The sequence below is a fragment of the Bubalus bubalis genome, chromosome 2, assembly GCF_019923935.1.
Source record: "Bubalus bubalis isolate 160015118507 breed Murrah chromosome 2, NDDB_SH_1, whole genome shotgun sequence".
In the NCBI taxonomy this organism is placed as follows: domain Eukaryota; kingdom Metazoa; phylum Chordata; class Mammalia; order Artiodactyla; family Bovidae; genus Bubalus; species Bubalus bubalis.
This window is the reverse complement of record NC_059158.1, coordinates 145,613,333-145,632,510: the sequence shown is the minus strand read 5'-3', so window position 1 is coordinate 145,632,510 and position 19,178 is coordinate 145,613,333. Positions and strand designations below refer to the sequence as shown.

The window sequence follows — 19,178 nt, the reverse complement described above, 5'->3', positions numbered from 1 at the left end:
CCAACCAGATGGTTCCCCTCTCTCTCTCTCCCCCGCTTGGCGACTAAGTGCATATGCTTTAGGACAAGTCAGAACCCAGACAGGTTTACCACTGAAAAGCCACGGGAGAGCCCCACTGCAGACACTAGGCTTTTCGGCCAGGAACTATAACAAACTTCTATGACACTGCCAGACAGTGGTTCTCCTGAGAGTTTTCTCTTTTACCATATTTCCCCCTTTTATTTTGACAGTCTGTAAACAAATTCAGACTTAAAACTGCTACCTTCATAATCACGCCCCCATATGGCATGTGCCCCAGGTGCCCCTGAGACATTAGAAGGGGCTGACTGCAGGGAGTTCTAGATGCTATTCAAGAGGAACAAGGCACAGAGAACTGGGTTTTGCTTGGGTTCATATAATGTGTCATCCTAATAGATTCAAAGAAGCGAACTGAAAGCCATCTCAGGACCATTCCCTTGACCATTGGTGAGAAGAACATGCCCCAGACAGAAACATAAAACTGATCTCCAAAGCTCTTTCCTTCTGAAAAAGAGCATTTGACCCAAACAATGCATTTGACTTTATACTCCTCTCTTTTAGTTATAATAACTTGGTATCCTGCTAGTTAAACAAAATATTCACAGCATTCAATGCATACATTCTTCATAATTAAGATGTTTTCAGCTACTACAGGTCCTTTGCTTTTTGTCAAGGTCTATTACACTTTTTCCACACCCCAGGGGTGCCCTTTGCCCCATACCACTAGTCAACCAAACCAGGAGCAAGCTACTCCTAAATTTAAGCTGGAGCCCAGGCAGGAAGGTGAGGTAGGACCTACCTTATATCGGCAAGGGCTTTAACAGCAACAACAAATTTTTTTGCTGCTTTCCTGGCTCTTTGATAAATGACACAATCAATATCCCAACAACTGATCAGTAACCAGCCTAATTAAAGTATTCAGCCTGTAAAATAGAGCTGTCGAGGAGCCTTCCATTAGTGTCCCAGCCAATAAAAAATATAATGGATTTTTAAACATATTCTGCTTCTACCAAGCTGAGCTTACAACTCAGGGGAGGGAAATGTTTGGGGGAAGGAAAAAGAAAAAAACAGGTCATAACCCATTTTTTAATACCAAGTCTCTAGGCTCAAATAGAATTACAATTGAACCTCAAGCTCATCCTTTGAAAAACATGTTTCTGTTTAAAACGATTTTGATTCAATCAAGGGCTCATTATGTATTCTTCACAAGGTTCTCATCAAAACTGTTTAGGTATCTTGTACATCTGGGTAATGTGGGAAAATACCACAAAGACTATATATTTTGACTTTTCTTAAGTAGCATCTTCTTTTTTTTAAAAATATCAATATCATGTTCAAGTAACCATTTTGGTGTTCTTTCCAAACCTAATTGATTTCGCTGAGTATACGAGCAGTGCTGAGACCTTTTTCTAGGTTACTGATTCTTTTTTATCATACCTGAGGGTGATTGCTGCTCCAGAGGACAATCTTCCAAACACATGAGCCCACAACATATGCTTTGACACAGTAAAACAGATTTGGGAGATCAAATAGCCACAGCCTTTTTTTTTTCTTTTTAATTTAATAAAGATTAGCTGTACATTAGGCGGCTGTCGCTATATGAAAAAAAATAATACTCTTTAATCTTCATGGGTACCACAGAGATTCTCACTAGCTGAGAGAGCCAAGTGCCTGCTCATCCCCCATGGAAAGCATGTAAATATTAGGGAAACCAAAAATGAATCTTGTTTAAATGTCCTCATAAAAATTGTTTTTTGTCCCATTTCTTATTCCTAATCGATTTCCTAGTGAACCATATCAACAGGACACTTCTGAAGATGGGCAACAAACTGAAGGCTTAGTACTTGCTTCTGATGGAATAATTGTCAGCCCAGCCCAGAGCGTGAGAATTAAAATGAAAATACCTGCGGTAAAGGAGAATGCAAATAATAAAGTGTCAACTTGTTGAGTCAAAACAACGAGCATTTATCCACTAGGCATTCATATACTGGAGAGAAAGACAGGAAACTAGGGAAGATGAAAAGTGGGGAGGGAACTCTTTTAGCAGTGTTCATTTCTCTTTTTCTTTTTTTCATTTGCTATCTTTTACTTCTGCACAGATATGGAAATCTTAAGCAGTGTATTTCCGACTTTTCTATTAGTTGAGAAATCTTTGCTCCAAGACATCTTAAGGGAGATTTAAAACACAGATGCATGGAAGGGGTGACTCAGGGGCCCACAGACCATACTTCGTACCTGCCTCCAACAACTGGGTTCCATGGAGGTCTAGGGCTCCAGAGTAAGAATGAAATTCAACTAAAAAGGAGCTGATTCTCTCATAGTAGGAAGCAAGAGATAAGGGTTTTATGACTGTATACATAAGTAAAATCCATTAAATATTCATGAAAACCTCTATGTCACTTAAGCAGACACAAATGTTGAAAATGAGTTGGCTCATTATATATCGTCTTCAGTAATTGCCAATTTACATTTATTTAACATTTAGAAGGTTATGTATAGAAGAGTAAAAAGGTACAGTTCCTCCTTTCCAATAGCCGATAATGTAACAAAGTAAGATACAGCCTGGAGAAGGAAATGGCAACCCACTCCAGTATTCTGGCCTGGAAAATCCCATGGACAGAGAAGCCTGAAAGGGGTACAGTTCATGGGGTCTCAAAGAGCTGGATATGACTGAGTGACTAACATAGAAAATACAGCTAAGTTTACTTCAGCTTATCCTCTCAGATGAAGTAGGCCTTATATGAAACTTTTATTCATTTATTACACAATGTAAATAACTGTCTACTGAAACAGAAAGTGCTAATTGTTCATTCGTGTCGGACTATTTGTGACCCCATGGACTGCAGCCCGGCAGGCTCCTCTGTCCGTGGAATTCTCCAGGGAAGAATACTGGAGTGGGTTGCCATTTCCTTCTCAAGGGGATCTTCCTGACCCAGGGATCGAACCTGGGTCTCCTGCATTGCAGGCAGATTTTTTTTACCATCTGAGTCACCAGGGAAGCCACCAGGGCAGTCCAGCTTTCTACTAGGTGCTGGTAAATGAAGATATATGAAAGGATAAGGCAGACAACAATATCGCTATCTACAAGTCCTGAGCATTCAACTATGTTTGTCTTTACATAGCCAGGAAATGACCCAACTCAATCTAAAACTCTAGAGCCCAAACTTTTAACCACTATGAGTCCCAACTACCTTGTATTCTTAATCTGAAAATCTTTTACCATTTTTAAATTGAATTTATTATTAAAACAGTGTTTTAATAGAATTCTATTTTAACTTCCTGTATTAATATATCACACAAACATTATTTGTTCTTAGAGAATATATATGTGATTTTCTGATGTTTTTCTCAACTCTTAACTATTATCAACTTGCTTCTTATCTTTTCTTAAAATAATTTGTAAGAGAATTTAATAACTATTGCCTATATATTAGCAAAAATAATGTTTTAGGAATATGTTATGGTAAATATAATTGATATAATATGTAATTGTAAAATATAATAATTATATAAATATAATTGTATGTAAGTGAAATACTTAGCAATATCAGCATTCAATAATACTTTGTTTATACTTCATGTATACATAAAAATATTTCTTACATTAAAAAACTCCATAAATAATAATAATAATAATAGATTTCAAAAATATAAACTACCGCACAATTGGACTCATCTCACACGCTAGTAAAGTAATGCTCAAAATTCTCCAAGCCAGGCTTCAGCAATACATGAACCGTGAACTACCAGATGTTCAAGCTGGTTTTAGAAAAGGCAGAGGAACCAGAGATCAAATTGCCAACATCCACTGGATCATCGAAAAAGCAAGAGAGTTCCAGAAAAACATCTATTTCTACTTTATTGACTATGCCAAAGCCTTTGACTGTGTGGATCACAACAAACTGTGGAAAATTCTGAAAGAGATGGGAATACCAGACCACCTGATCTGCCTCTTGAGAAATCTATATGCAGGTCAGGAAGCAACAGTTAGAACTGGACATGGAACAACAGATGGGTTCCAAATAGGAAAAGGAGTATGTCAAGGCTGTATATTGTCACCCTGCTTATTTAACTTATATGCAGAGTACATCATGAGAAATGCTGGCCTGGAAGAAGCACAAGCTGGAATCAAGATTGCCGGGAGAAATATCAATAACCTCAAATATGCAGATGACACCACCCTTATGGCAGAAAAGTGAAGAGGAACTAAAAAGCCTCTTGGTGGAAGTGAAAGAGGAGAGTGAAAAAGTTGGCTTAAAGCTCAACATTCAGAAAACAAAGATCATGGCATCTGGTCCCATCACTTCATGGGCAATAGATGGGGAAACAGTGGAAACAGTGTCAGACTTTATTTTTTTGGGCTCCAAAATCACTGCAGATGGTGACTGCAGCCATGAAATTAAAAGACGCTTACTCCTTGGAAGAAAATTTATGACCAACCTTGATAGCATATTTAAAAGTAGAGACATTACTTTGCCAACGAAGGTCCATCTAGTCAAGGCTATGGTTTTTCCAGTGGTCATGTATGGATGCGAGAGTTGGACTGTGAAGAAAGCTGAGCGCCGAAGAATTGATGCTTTTGAACTGTGGTGTTGGAGAAGACTCTTGAGAGTCCCTTGGACTGCAAGCAGATCCAACCAGTCCATTCTGAAAGAGATCAGCCCTGGGATTTCTTTTGAAGGAATGATGCTAAAGCTGAAACTCCAGTACTTTGGCTACCTCATGAGAAGAGTTGACTCATTGGAAAAGACTCTGATGCTGGGAGGGATTGGGGGCAGGAGGAAAAGGGGACGACAGAGGCTGAGATGGCTGGATGGCATCACTGACTTGATGGGACTTGAGTTTGAGTGAACTCCAGGAGTTGGTGATGGACAGGGAGGCCTGGCGTGCTGCGATTCATGGGGTCACAAAGAGTCGGACACAACTGAGCAACTGAACTGAATTGAACTGAATAATATGAAACAAGAAGTTTGTTTAATACATCAAATTTTAAATTAGTTAAGTTGCAGATCTGTATTTGTTGTTGTTTAGTGGCTAAGTCGTATCTGACTATTTTGAGTCCCCATGGAGTGTAGCCCACCAGGCTTCCCTGTTCATGGAATTTTCCCAGCAAGAATACTGGAGTGGGTTGCCATGATCTCCATGGGATCTTCCCAACCCAGGGACTGAACCCATGGCTCCTGCATTGGCAGGCAGATTCTTACCACTGAACCACAAGGGAAGCCCCAGATTTGTATTACCCAAGCACACATTGTGGGAAGAATATAGAGAGCTAATTGCATTATAATGATCTTCACAGTAAGCATTATAGACATCTTATTAGGAACCTAATAAGGTATGGACAATGCTAGCACATCATCCAAAAAGTATATAAGCATGTTATATGCTTTAATGTTCCTAATCTGAATAAAGTGTAATTCATAAAGTCCAGAGCTCTAGGAATTTCTGGGGAAAAATTAGAAATTATGGGCCTGTTATACTGGATACATGACTTAATTTATATGTACATTTTTATACCTTCTAGTTATACCTAAAATATATAACCACCTATTTGCCACATAATCCCATCAGAGCACCTCTAGGTGCATATTTTTCTAATTTCAGAAACCAGTATGAGCTTAGCTACCATACTAGTGATGGAAGTGTGAGTTTTCTGGTGGCCATTTGGGCAGTTTGCACAGGGAAATAACAAATTGCATCACCTCCATTGGTCTCTCTGGCCTCCTCAGAATCACCAACTGGATCATCCCTCGGATGTTTCCTTCCATGGACATGGATCGCCTAAGTGTTTCCATAGCTTCATGGTTGGACTTTCCCAGAAGAGATTCCCCATTAACCGCAATCAGCTGGTCATTCATCCGCAGACGGCCATCCTAGGGTAGAGGTAAGAAAAACAGTATTAAGCAGAGAAAAGCATGTGATGCCATGTGACTGTCAGGCAAAAGTTCACGTTTAAAATAAAGGAGAAAATTCAGCTATTAGGGATGATTTATTTTCCACAGCAGAAAAAGGTTCTGGATTTTATCAAATAGTCACAAATATTAATAATAATGAAGTGTGTGAAAGTGACTTTTAGAAATCATGGAGTCCGGAACTACAATAACTTAGACATTTGTATAATATCTCTTACCTAAACCTTTGGCAAGTGTGCTAGGCTAATCTGATTCTACCATTTGCGCCGGAAGCCACCACGTTGCTGACTCAAGGAAAGGGGGTTTAGAAGCAAAAGACAGTGGCCACACTGCTTGCATTTTCAGGCACAGAGAGACACCACGCTTAAATGTTGCGTGCTTGACAACAGTAATGGATCTCATAGCTAGCTCTACTGAATAGTGCTGTGAAAAAAAAGTCTCACGTTATTTTCTCTAACGCAACAAAAAGTTGCTCGTCTGCAAAAGGATGCAGAGGTGTGTAATGCAGGTCCAATCTGCTACCGTGTCTTCTAGAGGAAAGTCTTGACAAAGGGGACTGTCAAGCCTTTTGTGAGGAGTCTGACTGATAAGCACTTTCACCCAGCACCTTCAGGAAGAAATACCACATACCACAGAGAACTGGGAAGTTTGGCACGTGGATAAGCGGCCCAGATTCTAGTTTAAATCACCCTTAGGTACTAGTCATCTTCAGCTAGAAATGTCCCTGGAGTCGATGGTGGTAGCTGAACAAACTGGGACACCATCTCTACCTGCAAAAGAACTTCTGGGGATCACAGTACACCCTTCTCCCCCAACAGACAGTCTGGGAGAAAACATGCTGAAATACTGACAGTCTGATTAGGGAAATGGGTTATACCTGTTTCTAGGATAGGAAGTTCTTGCTGTGAGGCACAGATGCAATTTTAGGAATGTCATGATCCTGGTGCTGCTGCTAATACATTTAGCCGAAATAACAGTTGGTGAGCATGGTAGTTCTTCCATGAATTATCTATAGCTCTTATAGAACTCAAGAAGCTAGACAGATTAATGCTTTTGCTCACATTTTACAAATAAGGAAACTGAGGCAGGAAAGTGATGTTAGGTGCCGCAGGTCACAAAAGAGAGTCAGAGATAAACTGACCTAAGTTCAGTTTTCATGAACCTTGGTTCTTCTGTTTCCGTACTAGGGCTTCCTTGGCTATTCATCTCTAGACTACGGTTGTACACACTAAAACAGGTGGAGGGGAGTATTCAACTTTTTGCAGTTAGAAGTATCTGGGACTCATGTTCAAAGGAACAGAATGAAATGTAAAATGAAAAAAGAACTTTCCTAAGAAATGAGAAAACCAGACACATAATGAACAATAGGGCAGCCATACAGATTTGGGAGAGAAATCCTGTGGACAAGTTGACAAACTTTGACTAATGCAGCAGCAGTGGTCAGAGGAAGTTCCTCTGCTGACAGCTGGGGAAAGGGGGAGAGTGACGAGAGCTGTTATGGGGCACGAATGCCCTCGTGGGGATGCACTGCCCACGCCTCCTGTTGCAGAGGGTGTCAGCCCATGGATGGTGGAGGCCACGCCCTCTCGGTTTCGCCAGGGGTAAAATCAAGCTGTAAAACTTGACTGCCCTGCCTCAACAGAGCCTAATGTCGTCTGCCTTCCTCTTGTTTTCCCATTCCACTTAATCTTTTCCATAATTTGGAGCAAATCTGGAAATGAGATTTACAGGAAAGGCCAAACACAAAAGAAATAGCTTCATTTCTGTTATCTAATGGTGAGAGAGGCACATAAAGGATAAGATTAAGGCTACACGAAATGGGGTCAAACGGAAGCCACTTTAATGGCTGTGTATAAGTGAAGTGAGACAGTTTACTCTAGGAATTATGCTCTTCTGTTGTGGCATTTAATGGAACTCTGGGCTGGACCTTTCACAGGCAGTTGGGAGGGTCACTAAAAATGTTTTGGGGAGGACTGGAAACAGATGTGTGGTTTTTAAAGATGGGGAGGAAGCACAAAAGTTGGATCAGGATCCTAGCCCTGTGAACAGGAAATGAGGTCGAGTACTGGACCTGTAGATGCTTAGTCTTGGCAGGACACCTCATCCTCTATGACAGGAAGAAGAAAGATAAAGATTGAAACTTAATGGGTACTTGTAGAATTGAGGGAATGAAATCTGAGTGAGAGCCACCTGGTAACCTCCTGTGAACCTTCTCTGTGGAGTATGAGGCAAGGTCTGAGTGAAGAGGTAAATAAGAGATAAGGGGATGGAAAAAAAATGGTTTTTTGTAGGATAATCTCTTACCAACAAGTATTAAGGACAGACTTTTATTTTCAGCTACATTCCGAGTCTCAAGCATACATAACTACACTAAAGTAGAATGTGTTTGCTGTATCCAAGTCCAAACAATAAGGCAAGTCAGGTCACCCCAGGGCAACTTTTTTTTTTTTTTTTTTTTTAAAGACATTCACATTCATCGCAAGCATCACTACAGAGCTGCGGGTATGATAAAAAATCCACACACTCTCCTTTTAAGGCTTAGCTGGCTCATTGCTATTGGTTTTTGCTTTCCCTTTATAAGATAAATGATGGGTAATTTCATTAATGGTGGTGCCAGCAAGTACCACATTGTCCTAACATTGAGAAGATAATCTTAGAATTAAGAACTGGAAGGGTCCTTAGAGATTATGTTGTCCAACTGCTTCCGTTTATAGATAAATAATGTGATGCACATAGAGGATAAGAAACCATTTACTGAATACCTCTTCTAAAGAGAAGGTACTTCCACATAGATTCAACTTGCTCAGCTAGTTAAGGTCAGAGCTGGATTAAATAGTCCAAGGCATGATTTCTCAGCACTCCCTATTCACTACCCATTCTGTGTTCTAATAGATGACAATGACTAGTCCCTCAAGGGATCATGCTTCAAGAAAAAAGACGTTCAAATCCAGAGAGAACAATATGACACCAGATGTCTCCTGGAAGAGAACCTTATATATGAAAGCCAGAGTCAGACTACAGAAGATGTGGAGACAGGAAGGGTGGGGGACTGTTTACCTACCTAGCTACACACACACACACACAGAGTGTATCCATGTCTAGTCTTCATTTAAAATGAAGTCAATTTAGTTAAGAGCTCATTACTCAAACTCAGAAAAGATCACAATTGCATATGTCTGTTCTGCTTTGTTGGACTAACCAGGTGGCTTGGTGTAAAGAATCTGCCTGCCAATGCAGGAGATGAGGGTTCAGTTCCTGAGTTGGGAAAACCTCCTGGAGAAGGAACTGGCAATCCACTCCAGTATTCTTGCCTGGGAAATCCCATGGACAGAGGAGCCTGTCAAGCAACAGTCTATGGGGTCACGAAAGAGTTAGGCACCACTTAGAGATTAAACAACAATGACAATTCCACTTTGCAATGGTTTTTTTACCAAGAAAGGTAGCTTTTTACAGTCTTATTTTTTCTTTCAGTATTATGTTTAAGTATGTACTTCAGCATGAGAATAGTGACTCTCCTCAACTGATTTTACATGACTGATTTCAACTATTCAGGTATGTTACCCAGTAATTCTAGGATATTTATTTTATCCTAATCTGGATCACTCTTTCCTTTGTTAAAGGAAAAGCCAATGCCCTTTCTGCTACGGACTGAATGTGTTTTCCTCAAATTCATACGTTGAAATCCTAACCCCAACATGAAGATATTAGGGGGCATTCGGAAGGTAATTAGCGCCCTTATAAAAGAGTCCTGAGACAGATGTCTTGTCCTCTCTGCCATCTAGGGTTACAGCAAGAAAAAGACAGTTGACTATTAAGCACCTCTCACCAGATGGATTCTGCAGCACCTTGATCTTGAACTTCAGACTCAAGAACTGTGAGGGATAAACTGCTGCCATTTAAAAGCTACCCAATTTATGGAAGTTTCTTTTAGCAGCCTGAACAAAGACACTTTTCTTCCTACTTTATGACCATCAGACCCCTAACCAAAAGACCCACAACTACATCCCTTACTTTTTGCAACCCCTGTAATCAACTCTTATCTATCCTTAAGCTAGGAGGAAGTAAAGGAAGTTCCCAAAGCGGAAGAAAAATAAGAAAAAGAGGAAAGAGAACAGAATAAAAATAGACAAAAACTTCCTCTGGGTACATTAGGACAAATAAAAACTATAAGATTTAGGTCTTCTCCATGTCCTGGGGAGATTTCAAGTCTCATCAGCCCTAATCAGGTTCTAATTCAGGGGGAGGGAGACTGGACTGGGAGACAAGATGTTTGAGTGTTGTATCTCCTTTCTGTGCTGCTGCTGCTAAGTCGCTTCAGTCGTGTCCGACTCTGTGCGACCCCATAGACGGCAGCTCACCAGGCTCCGCCGTCCCTGGGATTCTCCAGGCAAGAACACTGGAGTGGGTTGCCATTTCCTTCTCCAAGGCATGAAAGTGAAAAGTGAAAGTGAAGTCGCTCAGTCAGGTCCGACTCTTAGCTATGCTGTGCTAAATCGCTTCAGTTGTGTCCGACTCATAACGACCCTATCAATTGTAGCCTACCAGGCTCCTCTGTTCAAGGGATTCTCCAGGCAAGAGTACTGGAGTGGATTGCCATTTCCTACTCCAGGGGATCTTCCTGACACAGTTTTGAACCTGTGCCTCTTAGGTCTCCTGTATTAGCACACAGGGTCTTTACCACTAGTGCCACCTAGGAAGTCCATATCTCTTTTTATTGAACACCTAATACAGGGCAGTCCTTGTGCAAATATCTTGCATATGTTCTCATTTCTCAAAACAAACCTGTGATACAAGCACCACACTCCACTTAGAGATATAATAATGGAGGCTCAGGGAAATGAAGTGACTGTTAAAGAATACTGTCACTGCCAGGTCCACCTGTCTGAGTCAGATACATTTCCATTGTGCTATGTTGCTTCTAGAGATGATTAAAGGTGCTACAGTTATTGGGAAAGCCCGATAGCTTCCCTGGTGGCTCAGAGGGTAAAGCGTCTGCCTGCAATGCGGGAGACCCAGGTTTGATCCCTGGGTCAGGAAGATCCCCTGGAGGAGGAAATGGCAACCCACTCCAGTACTCTTGCCTGGAGAATCCCATGGACGGAGAAGCCTGGTGCAGGCTACAGTCCATGGGTTGCAAACAGTCGGATACCACTGAGCGACTTCACTTTCACTTTCTTTCACTACAGTGATTAATGAATATAATTATTTAATGAGTTCCTCCTTTGTGCAGTTCTTTTGCTAAACCCTTTGTCTATATGCACTAGACAATTTAATAATTATAACTATCTTTTACACTGGAGACTACAGGTCCCCTTTTAGAAAAGAAGAAACCAAGGATCAGGAGAGTTAAGTGCATTGTTACAAGTCACATGACCAAAAGCAAATTTGAACTAGGTCTGGGTTACTCTGAAGTCCATATTTTCAACCACTTTGCAAGTGATTCTTGACCTTTATGGGCTCTTCTTAGACTCCTTTGAGAATCTCATAAAAGCAAAGGATTGTCAGCTCTTAAAAATAAATATTTCCATGATGGTTCCTCCACAGCTGTACATTTGGACCAGACAATTCTTTGTAATAGAGAGCACTCATGTACGTTTTACGATGTTGCATGTGCCCTCTGAAGCATATCCATGATTTCTGGTGGTCCAGTGGCCTTGTAGTTTAGTCCCTGCTGTGCCTCTGCTATGATTAGCAGTGACAGTGCAAGCCTTAATCCACCTCTTGGGGCCAATTTTTTGTAGGTCCCTTTACCTCTAAAGTTCTAATGAACGCAGAGGGAAGAAAAGAAAGCCATGGCATAGAATGAGCCTCTGAAAAACATGAGTCAAGCATGAAGGAGTAGGCTGGCTAATCCAGGGGCAGCTGGCTGGGGCCCAAGGCCAGTCTACATCATTAGGCCAGGGTTTTCAGAGGATTAATCATGACCGGATGTTGACTCCTTCCTGTGCCTGATTCTAATAGGGTCCTTGTTGAAGCCTTCAGGGACATTAACACTCAGGGCCCAAATCTCAAACCCTGACTTCAGGCTACACAGCAGCATTTCCTTGGAATAGAGTGGGACTCCAGGCAAGATGGCACCTGACTGAGGAAAAGGACTGTCCTGAACAAATATTTCCCAAGATCTCACTCCATGATAACATCTGCTTAGTGTATTTTTTGGGAAAAAAATCCAACCTAAAAAGAGCCTTGTATTCCAGACTGAAATAATTTAATTTCATTTGCAAACAATAACAATGAAAGGAAAAGAATAAATCAAGATTTTAAAGTATTGTTTTTAAAGTAAAGAAAAGGAATAAAGTTGGTAAGACCAGAAGCATGTGAATTCTTGTCTTGAAGGGCACCTATGTACATTAGTCAATGTTTTACTTCACCTGTCCTAACACAATTTCAACCAATACAAATGGCACCATTCTTCAAAAATAAGAGCTCTATTTTCCAGACGCAATACATTGCACTCTGGTGTACACACTATGGTGATGTGGTCCAAACTTTTCCTTTGCTCCAAAATGCCCTTTGCATTCCTGCTCACTGGTTCTATATCAATCCTTCAAAATAAGGCTCAGCAACTGCCTTCCACTTTCTTCCCCTCAGGCAGAATTGTTCCATCTCAACACCTATGATTACTTTTATTTTTGTCTACCATTTGTTGTTGTTGTTCAGTTCCTCAATTGTGTCCAGCTCTTTGTGATTCCATGGACTGCAGCATGCCAGTTTTCCCTGTCCTTCACCATTTCCCAAAGTTGCTCAAATTCATGTCCATTGAGTTGGTGATACCATCAAACCATCTCATCCTCTGTCACCCCCTTTTCCTCCTGACTTCAATCTTTCCCAGAGTCAGGGTCTTTTCCAATAAGTTGGCTCTTTGATTCAGGTAGCCAAAGTGTATTGGAGCCTCAGCTTCAGCATCAGTCCTTCCAATGAATATTCAGGGTTGATTTCCTTTAGGACTGACTGGTTTGATCTGCTAGCAGTCCAAGGGACTCCTAAGAGTCTTCTCCAAGTTCGAATGAATCAATTCTTCAGTGCTCAGCCTTCTTTTTGGTCCAACTCTCACATCCATACATGTCTACAGGACAAACCATAGTTTTGACTATATGGACCTTTGTCTGTAAAGTAATGTCTCTGCTTTTTAGTACGCTGTCTAGGTTTGTCATAGCTTTTCTTGCAAGGAGCCAGTGTATTTTAATTTCATGGCTGCAGTCACCATCTGCAGTGATTTTGGAGCCCAAGTAAATAAAGTCCGTCACTGTTTCCATTGTTCCCCCATCTATTTGCCATGAAATAATGGGACCAGATGCCATGATCTTCGTATTTTGAATGTTGAGTTTTAAGCCATCTTTTTCACTCTCCTCTTTCACCTTCATCAAGAGGCTCTTCAGTTCCTTTAAGCTTTCTGCCATAGGGTGGAATCATCTGTATATCTGAGGTTATTGATATTTCTCCCAGCAATCTTGATTCCAGCTTGTGATTCATCCAGCCCAGCATTTCTCATGATGTACTTATTTAACATATAAGTTAAATAAGCAGGGTGACAATATACAGCCATGAACTACTTCTTTCCTGATTTTGAACCAGTCCATTGTTCCATGTCCAGTTCTAACTGTTGCTTCTTGACCTGCATACAGGTTTCTCAGGAGGCAGGTAAGGTGGTCTGGTATTCCCATCTCTTGAAGCATTTTACACAGTTTGTGGTAATTCACACAGTCAAAAGCTTTGCTGTAGTCAATGAAGCAGAAGTAGATGTTGTTCTGAAATTCTCTTGCTTTTTCTGTGATCTAATGGATACTGGCAATTTGATCTCTGGCTTTTCTGCCTTTGCTAAATCCAGCTTGTGCATCTGGAAGTTCTTTGTTCAAGAACTATTGAAGCCTGCCTTGGAAGATTTTGAGCATTACCTTGCTAGCATGTGAAATGAGTGTAATTGTACAGTAGTTTGAACATTCTTTGACAGAAGGTCTACCATAGTCCTTACCGTAATTGAGTTTTTTTTTTTAATAGTATGAAATTAGTTTTTATTTTGACCTCAAAATAAACACTTAACATTTTTCCAAAACTAAAGATGAATACTTAAAAACAAGGGCAGAAGATTATTTTTTTTCCTTCCCTGGGGAAACCAGTAAGGCAGATGTTCTAATGTGGCTTGCAAGGCTCTTTCATTGGACTAATCTAGACACAGTTTTTATGTGTTTATTATGCTACCAGCTTCCTGTACTATGGAATGAGTCTTTTCGTTTCCTGTATCCATTCTATTACATATTGAATAACTTATGGTAGCTGTAGATGTTGTAGAAATCCTTGCTAAATGGAATCACTAGAAACATCTTTCATCAGGTGCTTTGACCTGGTGTAAGTTTCATCTCCAATGGACAAATTCAATAATATACAAACTGTAATTATGAGCAATTCCTGAGCCCAGGCTGGCTTGGATATACCGGTACATGCTCAGAGAAACGTCATATTCTAAAAGTGAAGCTTGATTACCGTCTGTGTACTGCCTCTGGGCTGCTGCTGCTGCTGTTGCTAAGTCACTTCAGTCGTGTCCAACTCTGTGTGACCCCATAGACGGCAGCCCACCAGGCTCCTCCAGCCATGGACTTTCCAGGCAAGAGTACTGGAGTGGGGTGCCATTGCCTTCTCTGGTGTACTGGCTCAGTATCCTCTTATTTAGCTATTGCAAAATTTTAAGTTTATCTAATTCAGTTATTATCTTAAGAGCCTTACTCCATTTTATGTAACAAATGAGTGAAGTTCCAGCAATGTACCATTTATTCAGCATCTGTGGCATGTGAGACTTCTTTTTTAATTAAAGATAACTGAAGAGTATTTTTAGAGCCTCAGAATATATATAATCTAAACCATTTTGATATAATGTATTATAATTCTTTTCTTTTAAAGACCTACTGGAAACATATGGGATATAAATAAACATATTGCAATTTACAGCTTTCACTGTAGTCATGAGTGAATTTTACAGTTTCCTTAGTAAGAAGTTTCAGAAGCACTGACTGAAGAGTCCTCACTAGTATTCCTTCGTTTACTTTGCAGCAATCTGTGCTTGTTTTGGAGAAGGCAATGGCAACCCACTCCAGTACTCTTGCCTGGAAAATCCCATGGACGGAGGCCTGGTGGGCTGCTGTCTATGGGGTCGCACAGAGTTGGACACGACTGAATGAGTGAGTTCACTTTCACTTTTCACTTTCATGCATTGGAGAAGGAAATGGCAACCCACTCCAGTGTTCTTGCCTGGAGAATCCCAGGGACGGGGAAGCCTGGTGGGCTGCCATCTCTGGGGTCGCACAGAGTCGGACACGACGCAAGCGACTTAGCAGCAGCAGCAGCAGTGCTTGTTTTACATTTCTTCTGTCTTGTCCTTTCAGCTTCTTCTCTATCCCTTCCCATCTCCTTCCTGATTTTCTGTTTTCAGTTTAGTTTGGCCTAGAAAATTGGATAATAGAAGCTTATTAAGGTGAATGGGTTGTATGCATCAAGAAGATTCTGCATGAATGCCTAACTAGATTAGAATCTCAGAAGCCTTTTCAACTTAACGAAAGGATCTTATTTATTCACTTGAAGAAGAAGAAGAAAGCTCTGTTCTTGCTTGTGCTAAGATTGCTAAAAATCTGGTTTCTTAAAAAATGGACCCAGAGCAGAATGCTTAGACCAAAACTCTGACCACATTATGAACTTAGTATCCCTTATAAATACCCACAATATAGGTGAATATAGGTTTTCAGGTAAAAGATACTATTTTCAGAGTCAAAGTAACATGATCATGTTATATCAACTTTTGTAGATAATAATTTCATTTTTGATTAGGTCTAAAAACATATATTTTTAAGCCTCTGAAGACAATAATAGAATTCAAAGTACACATCAAAAAGGCCTAGAGTTCTAAAAGTTTATCCAGCATGATACAAATGTATTTGCATTTCCATAAATAAAATAAATATCTGAAAATGATAAAACTTAGCAAGAAAAACAATGATTGATACTGGTATTATGAAAATTTTAAAGTAATGTTATATCTCTATAAAATAGTTACTATTGCAGAAAACCCATAAATGATAAGCTTGAGTGTATTAATTAACACATATTAACATTTTGGGCGTTTTTTTCCTAAAAAAGGAAATGTATTTAAAATATATGGCATAACATAGTTGATAATTCTTTTTTTTTGTTGTTTAAATTACTTGTTTTATTTTTTAAAGCAGAGTTCTTATAGTGATGGTGAATTTTTCCAGGCAGAATTCCTGCTTTTAGTTGTTTATAGAATATCACATTTTTGTGGTGAGTATTAAATATTAGAGTTTGGCTTCTAACAGTTGAGGATTTGCAATGAAGCTGTTTATACCCAGATTGTATGTTTTTGGTAAGAGGTAGAAACCTGGAAGACATGACTATAGGTAATGATCTTAACAGTTCTCTTCCAGTAAAAAACAATATCAATTTTAAGAAAAATGGATAGCTGAAGAAATCATTTAACATTCGTGTTCCTTAAAATGCTGTCCTTTTTATCTTCCTTTGAATTCATTAATTATAGATCCACTACATGATTTATAGATACAAGCAGAAATTGGAGGTGGAAATTACTTCTGCTAGGAACTCCTACTGGACTCCTTTTAAGTAGGTTAGATGCTATTCAACCAACATTCCCCATAACAAAGAGACATGGATATTCAGGATCAAACATTGTATTCCCATAAATTCTAGAACTGTGCATATTATCTCCAAAAATTCATAATTAGGTCATTTTAAAATAGAGGGATTGCTTGTATTAGTTAAATTTTTTAACCTATTATGAAATGGTATAGATCTTGCAATTCTGCATCAGGCAACCTCTGCAGAGGTTGTATTCCAGATTTCCTAACCACACAAGAATCAAATTACTTAAATTATGTCTATTTCATATTCTGAGTGCATGCATTTGCAATTAGCTATGTCAGGCATTTTTCTTTCATTTAATTTCATCATCATCAAGTAGTATTTATTAAGCACAAACCTGGCTAATTAATTTTCTAGAGAATAACAGGTATTCTTAAATTCGTTCTCTTTAAGAGCCCTTAAATAATCTACCTGATATATGACATTTTTCCCTTAGCAAAAGCTTCCTTTACATTTTAATTTTTGCATTATTGTTTCAAAATTTCAATAGAACACATTAAATATTCAAATAAAAAGAAATCTTTCATAATTAGTATTGATAGAACAGACTGTATGGAATTTTTATCCTTTCTAATAAAGGATTTTAATATTTTACATGAATTTTTTAAAAATATCACCATTTTAGTTATATATTTTCTAAAAGTAATTAATTTTTATGATAGAAGAAAACTAATCAGATTTAGTATAGTCTACTCTTGAGAGTCCCTTGGACTGCAAGGAGATTCAACCAGTCCATTCTAAACGAGATCAGCCCTGGGTGTTCTTTGGAAGGAATGATGCTAAAGCTGAAACTCCAGTACTTTGGCCACCTCATGAGAAGAGTTGACTCATTGGAAAAGACTCTGATGCTGGGAGGGATTAGGGGCAGGAGGAAAAGGGGACGACAGAGGATGAGATGGCTGGATGGCATCACTGACTCAATGGACGTGAGTCTGAGGGAACTCCGGGAGTTGGTGATGGACAGGGAGGCCTGGCGTGCTGCGATTCCTGGGGTTGCAAAGAGTCAGACATGACTGAGCAACTGAACTGAACTGAACTGAACTGAATAGACTTAAAAATGCATTTTCCCTAAAAAAATTCAGTGAACAGAGTATATCAAAAGCAAAGGAAAAGAAAACTCATCTCTGAATTCATAATGTTTAGCAAATGAGGGTGAATGTATGTGAGGTCTTCAAACTGATTATCCAGACTTTATATGTGCTTCTCTGGAAAAAGGAAAAGCTAATTTTTATGTAGATTTTGGGAGAGTCTTTTTCTTAAGTTATTAATTTTTCTAACTGTACAAAGATAATATTTTGTTTAATTTACCAGTAATAACAACACCATATTCAAATTCCAGTCACAAGAATGAAATTTTAGAAAAGCATCTTCATGAAATCTTAATTACATTCCACTCATAGTTCTCAGTTCATGAGATGTATGTACACTATATATGTATGTATGTATAAATGTATGTTTATATAAAACATACAACATGCAAAGTTGTATCTAGTATATATTTGGCTCTGGAAGCAATTATACTACACTTCAGGGGCAAATGCCCAGGAAGAATGACAGAAACTAAAATTGAATTTCAAACATTTAAGGCATGTTACTGGTGGCTCAGATGGTAAAAAATCTGCCTGCAATGCAGGTGCCCTGGCTTTGATCCCTGGGTCGGGAAGATCCCTTAGAGAAGGGAATGGCTACCCACTTCAGTATTCTTGCCTTGAGAATTCCATGGATAGAGGAACTTGGTGGGCTATAGTCCATGGGGTCACAAAAGAGTCAGACACGACTGAGCGCCTACCATTTTCACTTTCACACTTTCACTGTTTAAGCAGTGCAGTAGCAACACTCTAAGCTATGTTTGGCTGTTATGGTCAGTGGTCACTTTGGCTATACATTGAAAAGTATAGCTCAAAAGGATGCTTCCGAGGGGCCTACAAGTGACTCCACAGACTACATCTCTTAGAAATGACACAAATGAGAGATGGAATGATAGAAAGCAACAGCCAGAGAGGTAAGAGGGTAAAAAGAAAGAGGCTCTTGTTATATGTATGGCTGAGCCCCTTTGCAGGTCACCTGAAACTGTCACAACATTGTTAACCAGCTATTGTGCTACGTACTAAGTCATTTCAGTCGTGTTTGACTCTGTGACCCCCTATGGACTGTAGCCCACCATGCTCCTCTGTCCATGGGATTCTCTAGGCAAGAATACTGGAGTGGGTTGCCATGCCCTTCTCCAAGGGTTCTTCCCCGACCAGGGATTGAACCCACGTCTCTTATGCTCTTGCATTAGCAGGTGGGTTCTTTACAACTAGCGCCATCTAGGATAAAACAAAATAAAAACTTAAGGGAAAAAAAGAAGGCTCTTAATTATAGTCACAGTTATCCAGGGGTTTTACATCTGGTTAGAAATAGCCTATCTTTGTTTACACCAAGGGAAATCCCCAGGAGAATCCAGCATAGAGAAGCCACAGGAAGAATTTGGTCATACTTTTCAAAGTAGTTTTGTTTCCACTTTCCCTAAAGGGGAAAACACCTTGAGAACCAATTCGCCGGTAGGAAGGGCCAGGAGAAAAAGAGAGTGCTCTGGCAGAAAGA

General features: G+C 39.6%; 1 protein-coding gene across 7 annotated transcripts in view; it reads right to left on the bottom strand.

The window, feature by feature from the left end:
* Window positions 1-19,178, bottom strand: part of PARD3B (par-3 family cell polarity regulator beta) — a 1,152,086-nt gene that overhangs the window by 460,485 nt on the left and 672,423 nt on the right. For all 7 annotated transcript variants that reach the window (XM_025261969.3, XM_044924795.2, XM_044924800.2 and 4 more), the window contains one exon: window positions 5,721-5,891. In XM_025261969.3, the coding sequence (XP_025117754.1) occupies window positions 5,721-5,891 (171 nt within the window). The remainder of the gene's footprint in view (window positions 1-5,720; window positions 5,892-19,178) is intronic.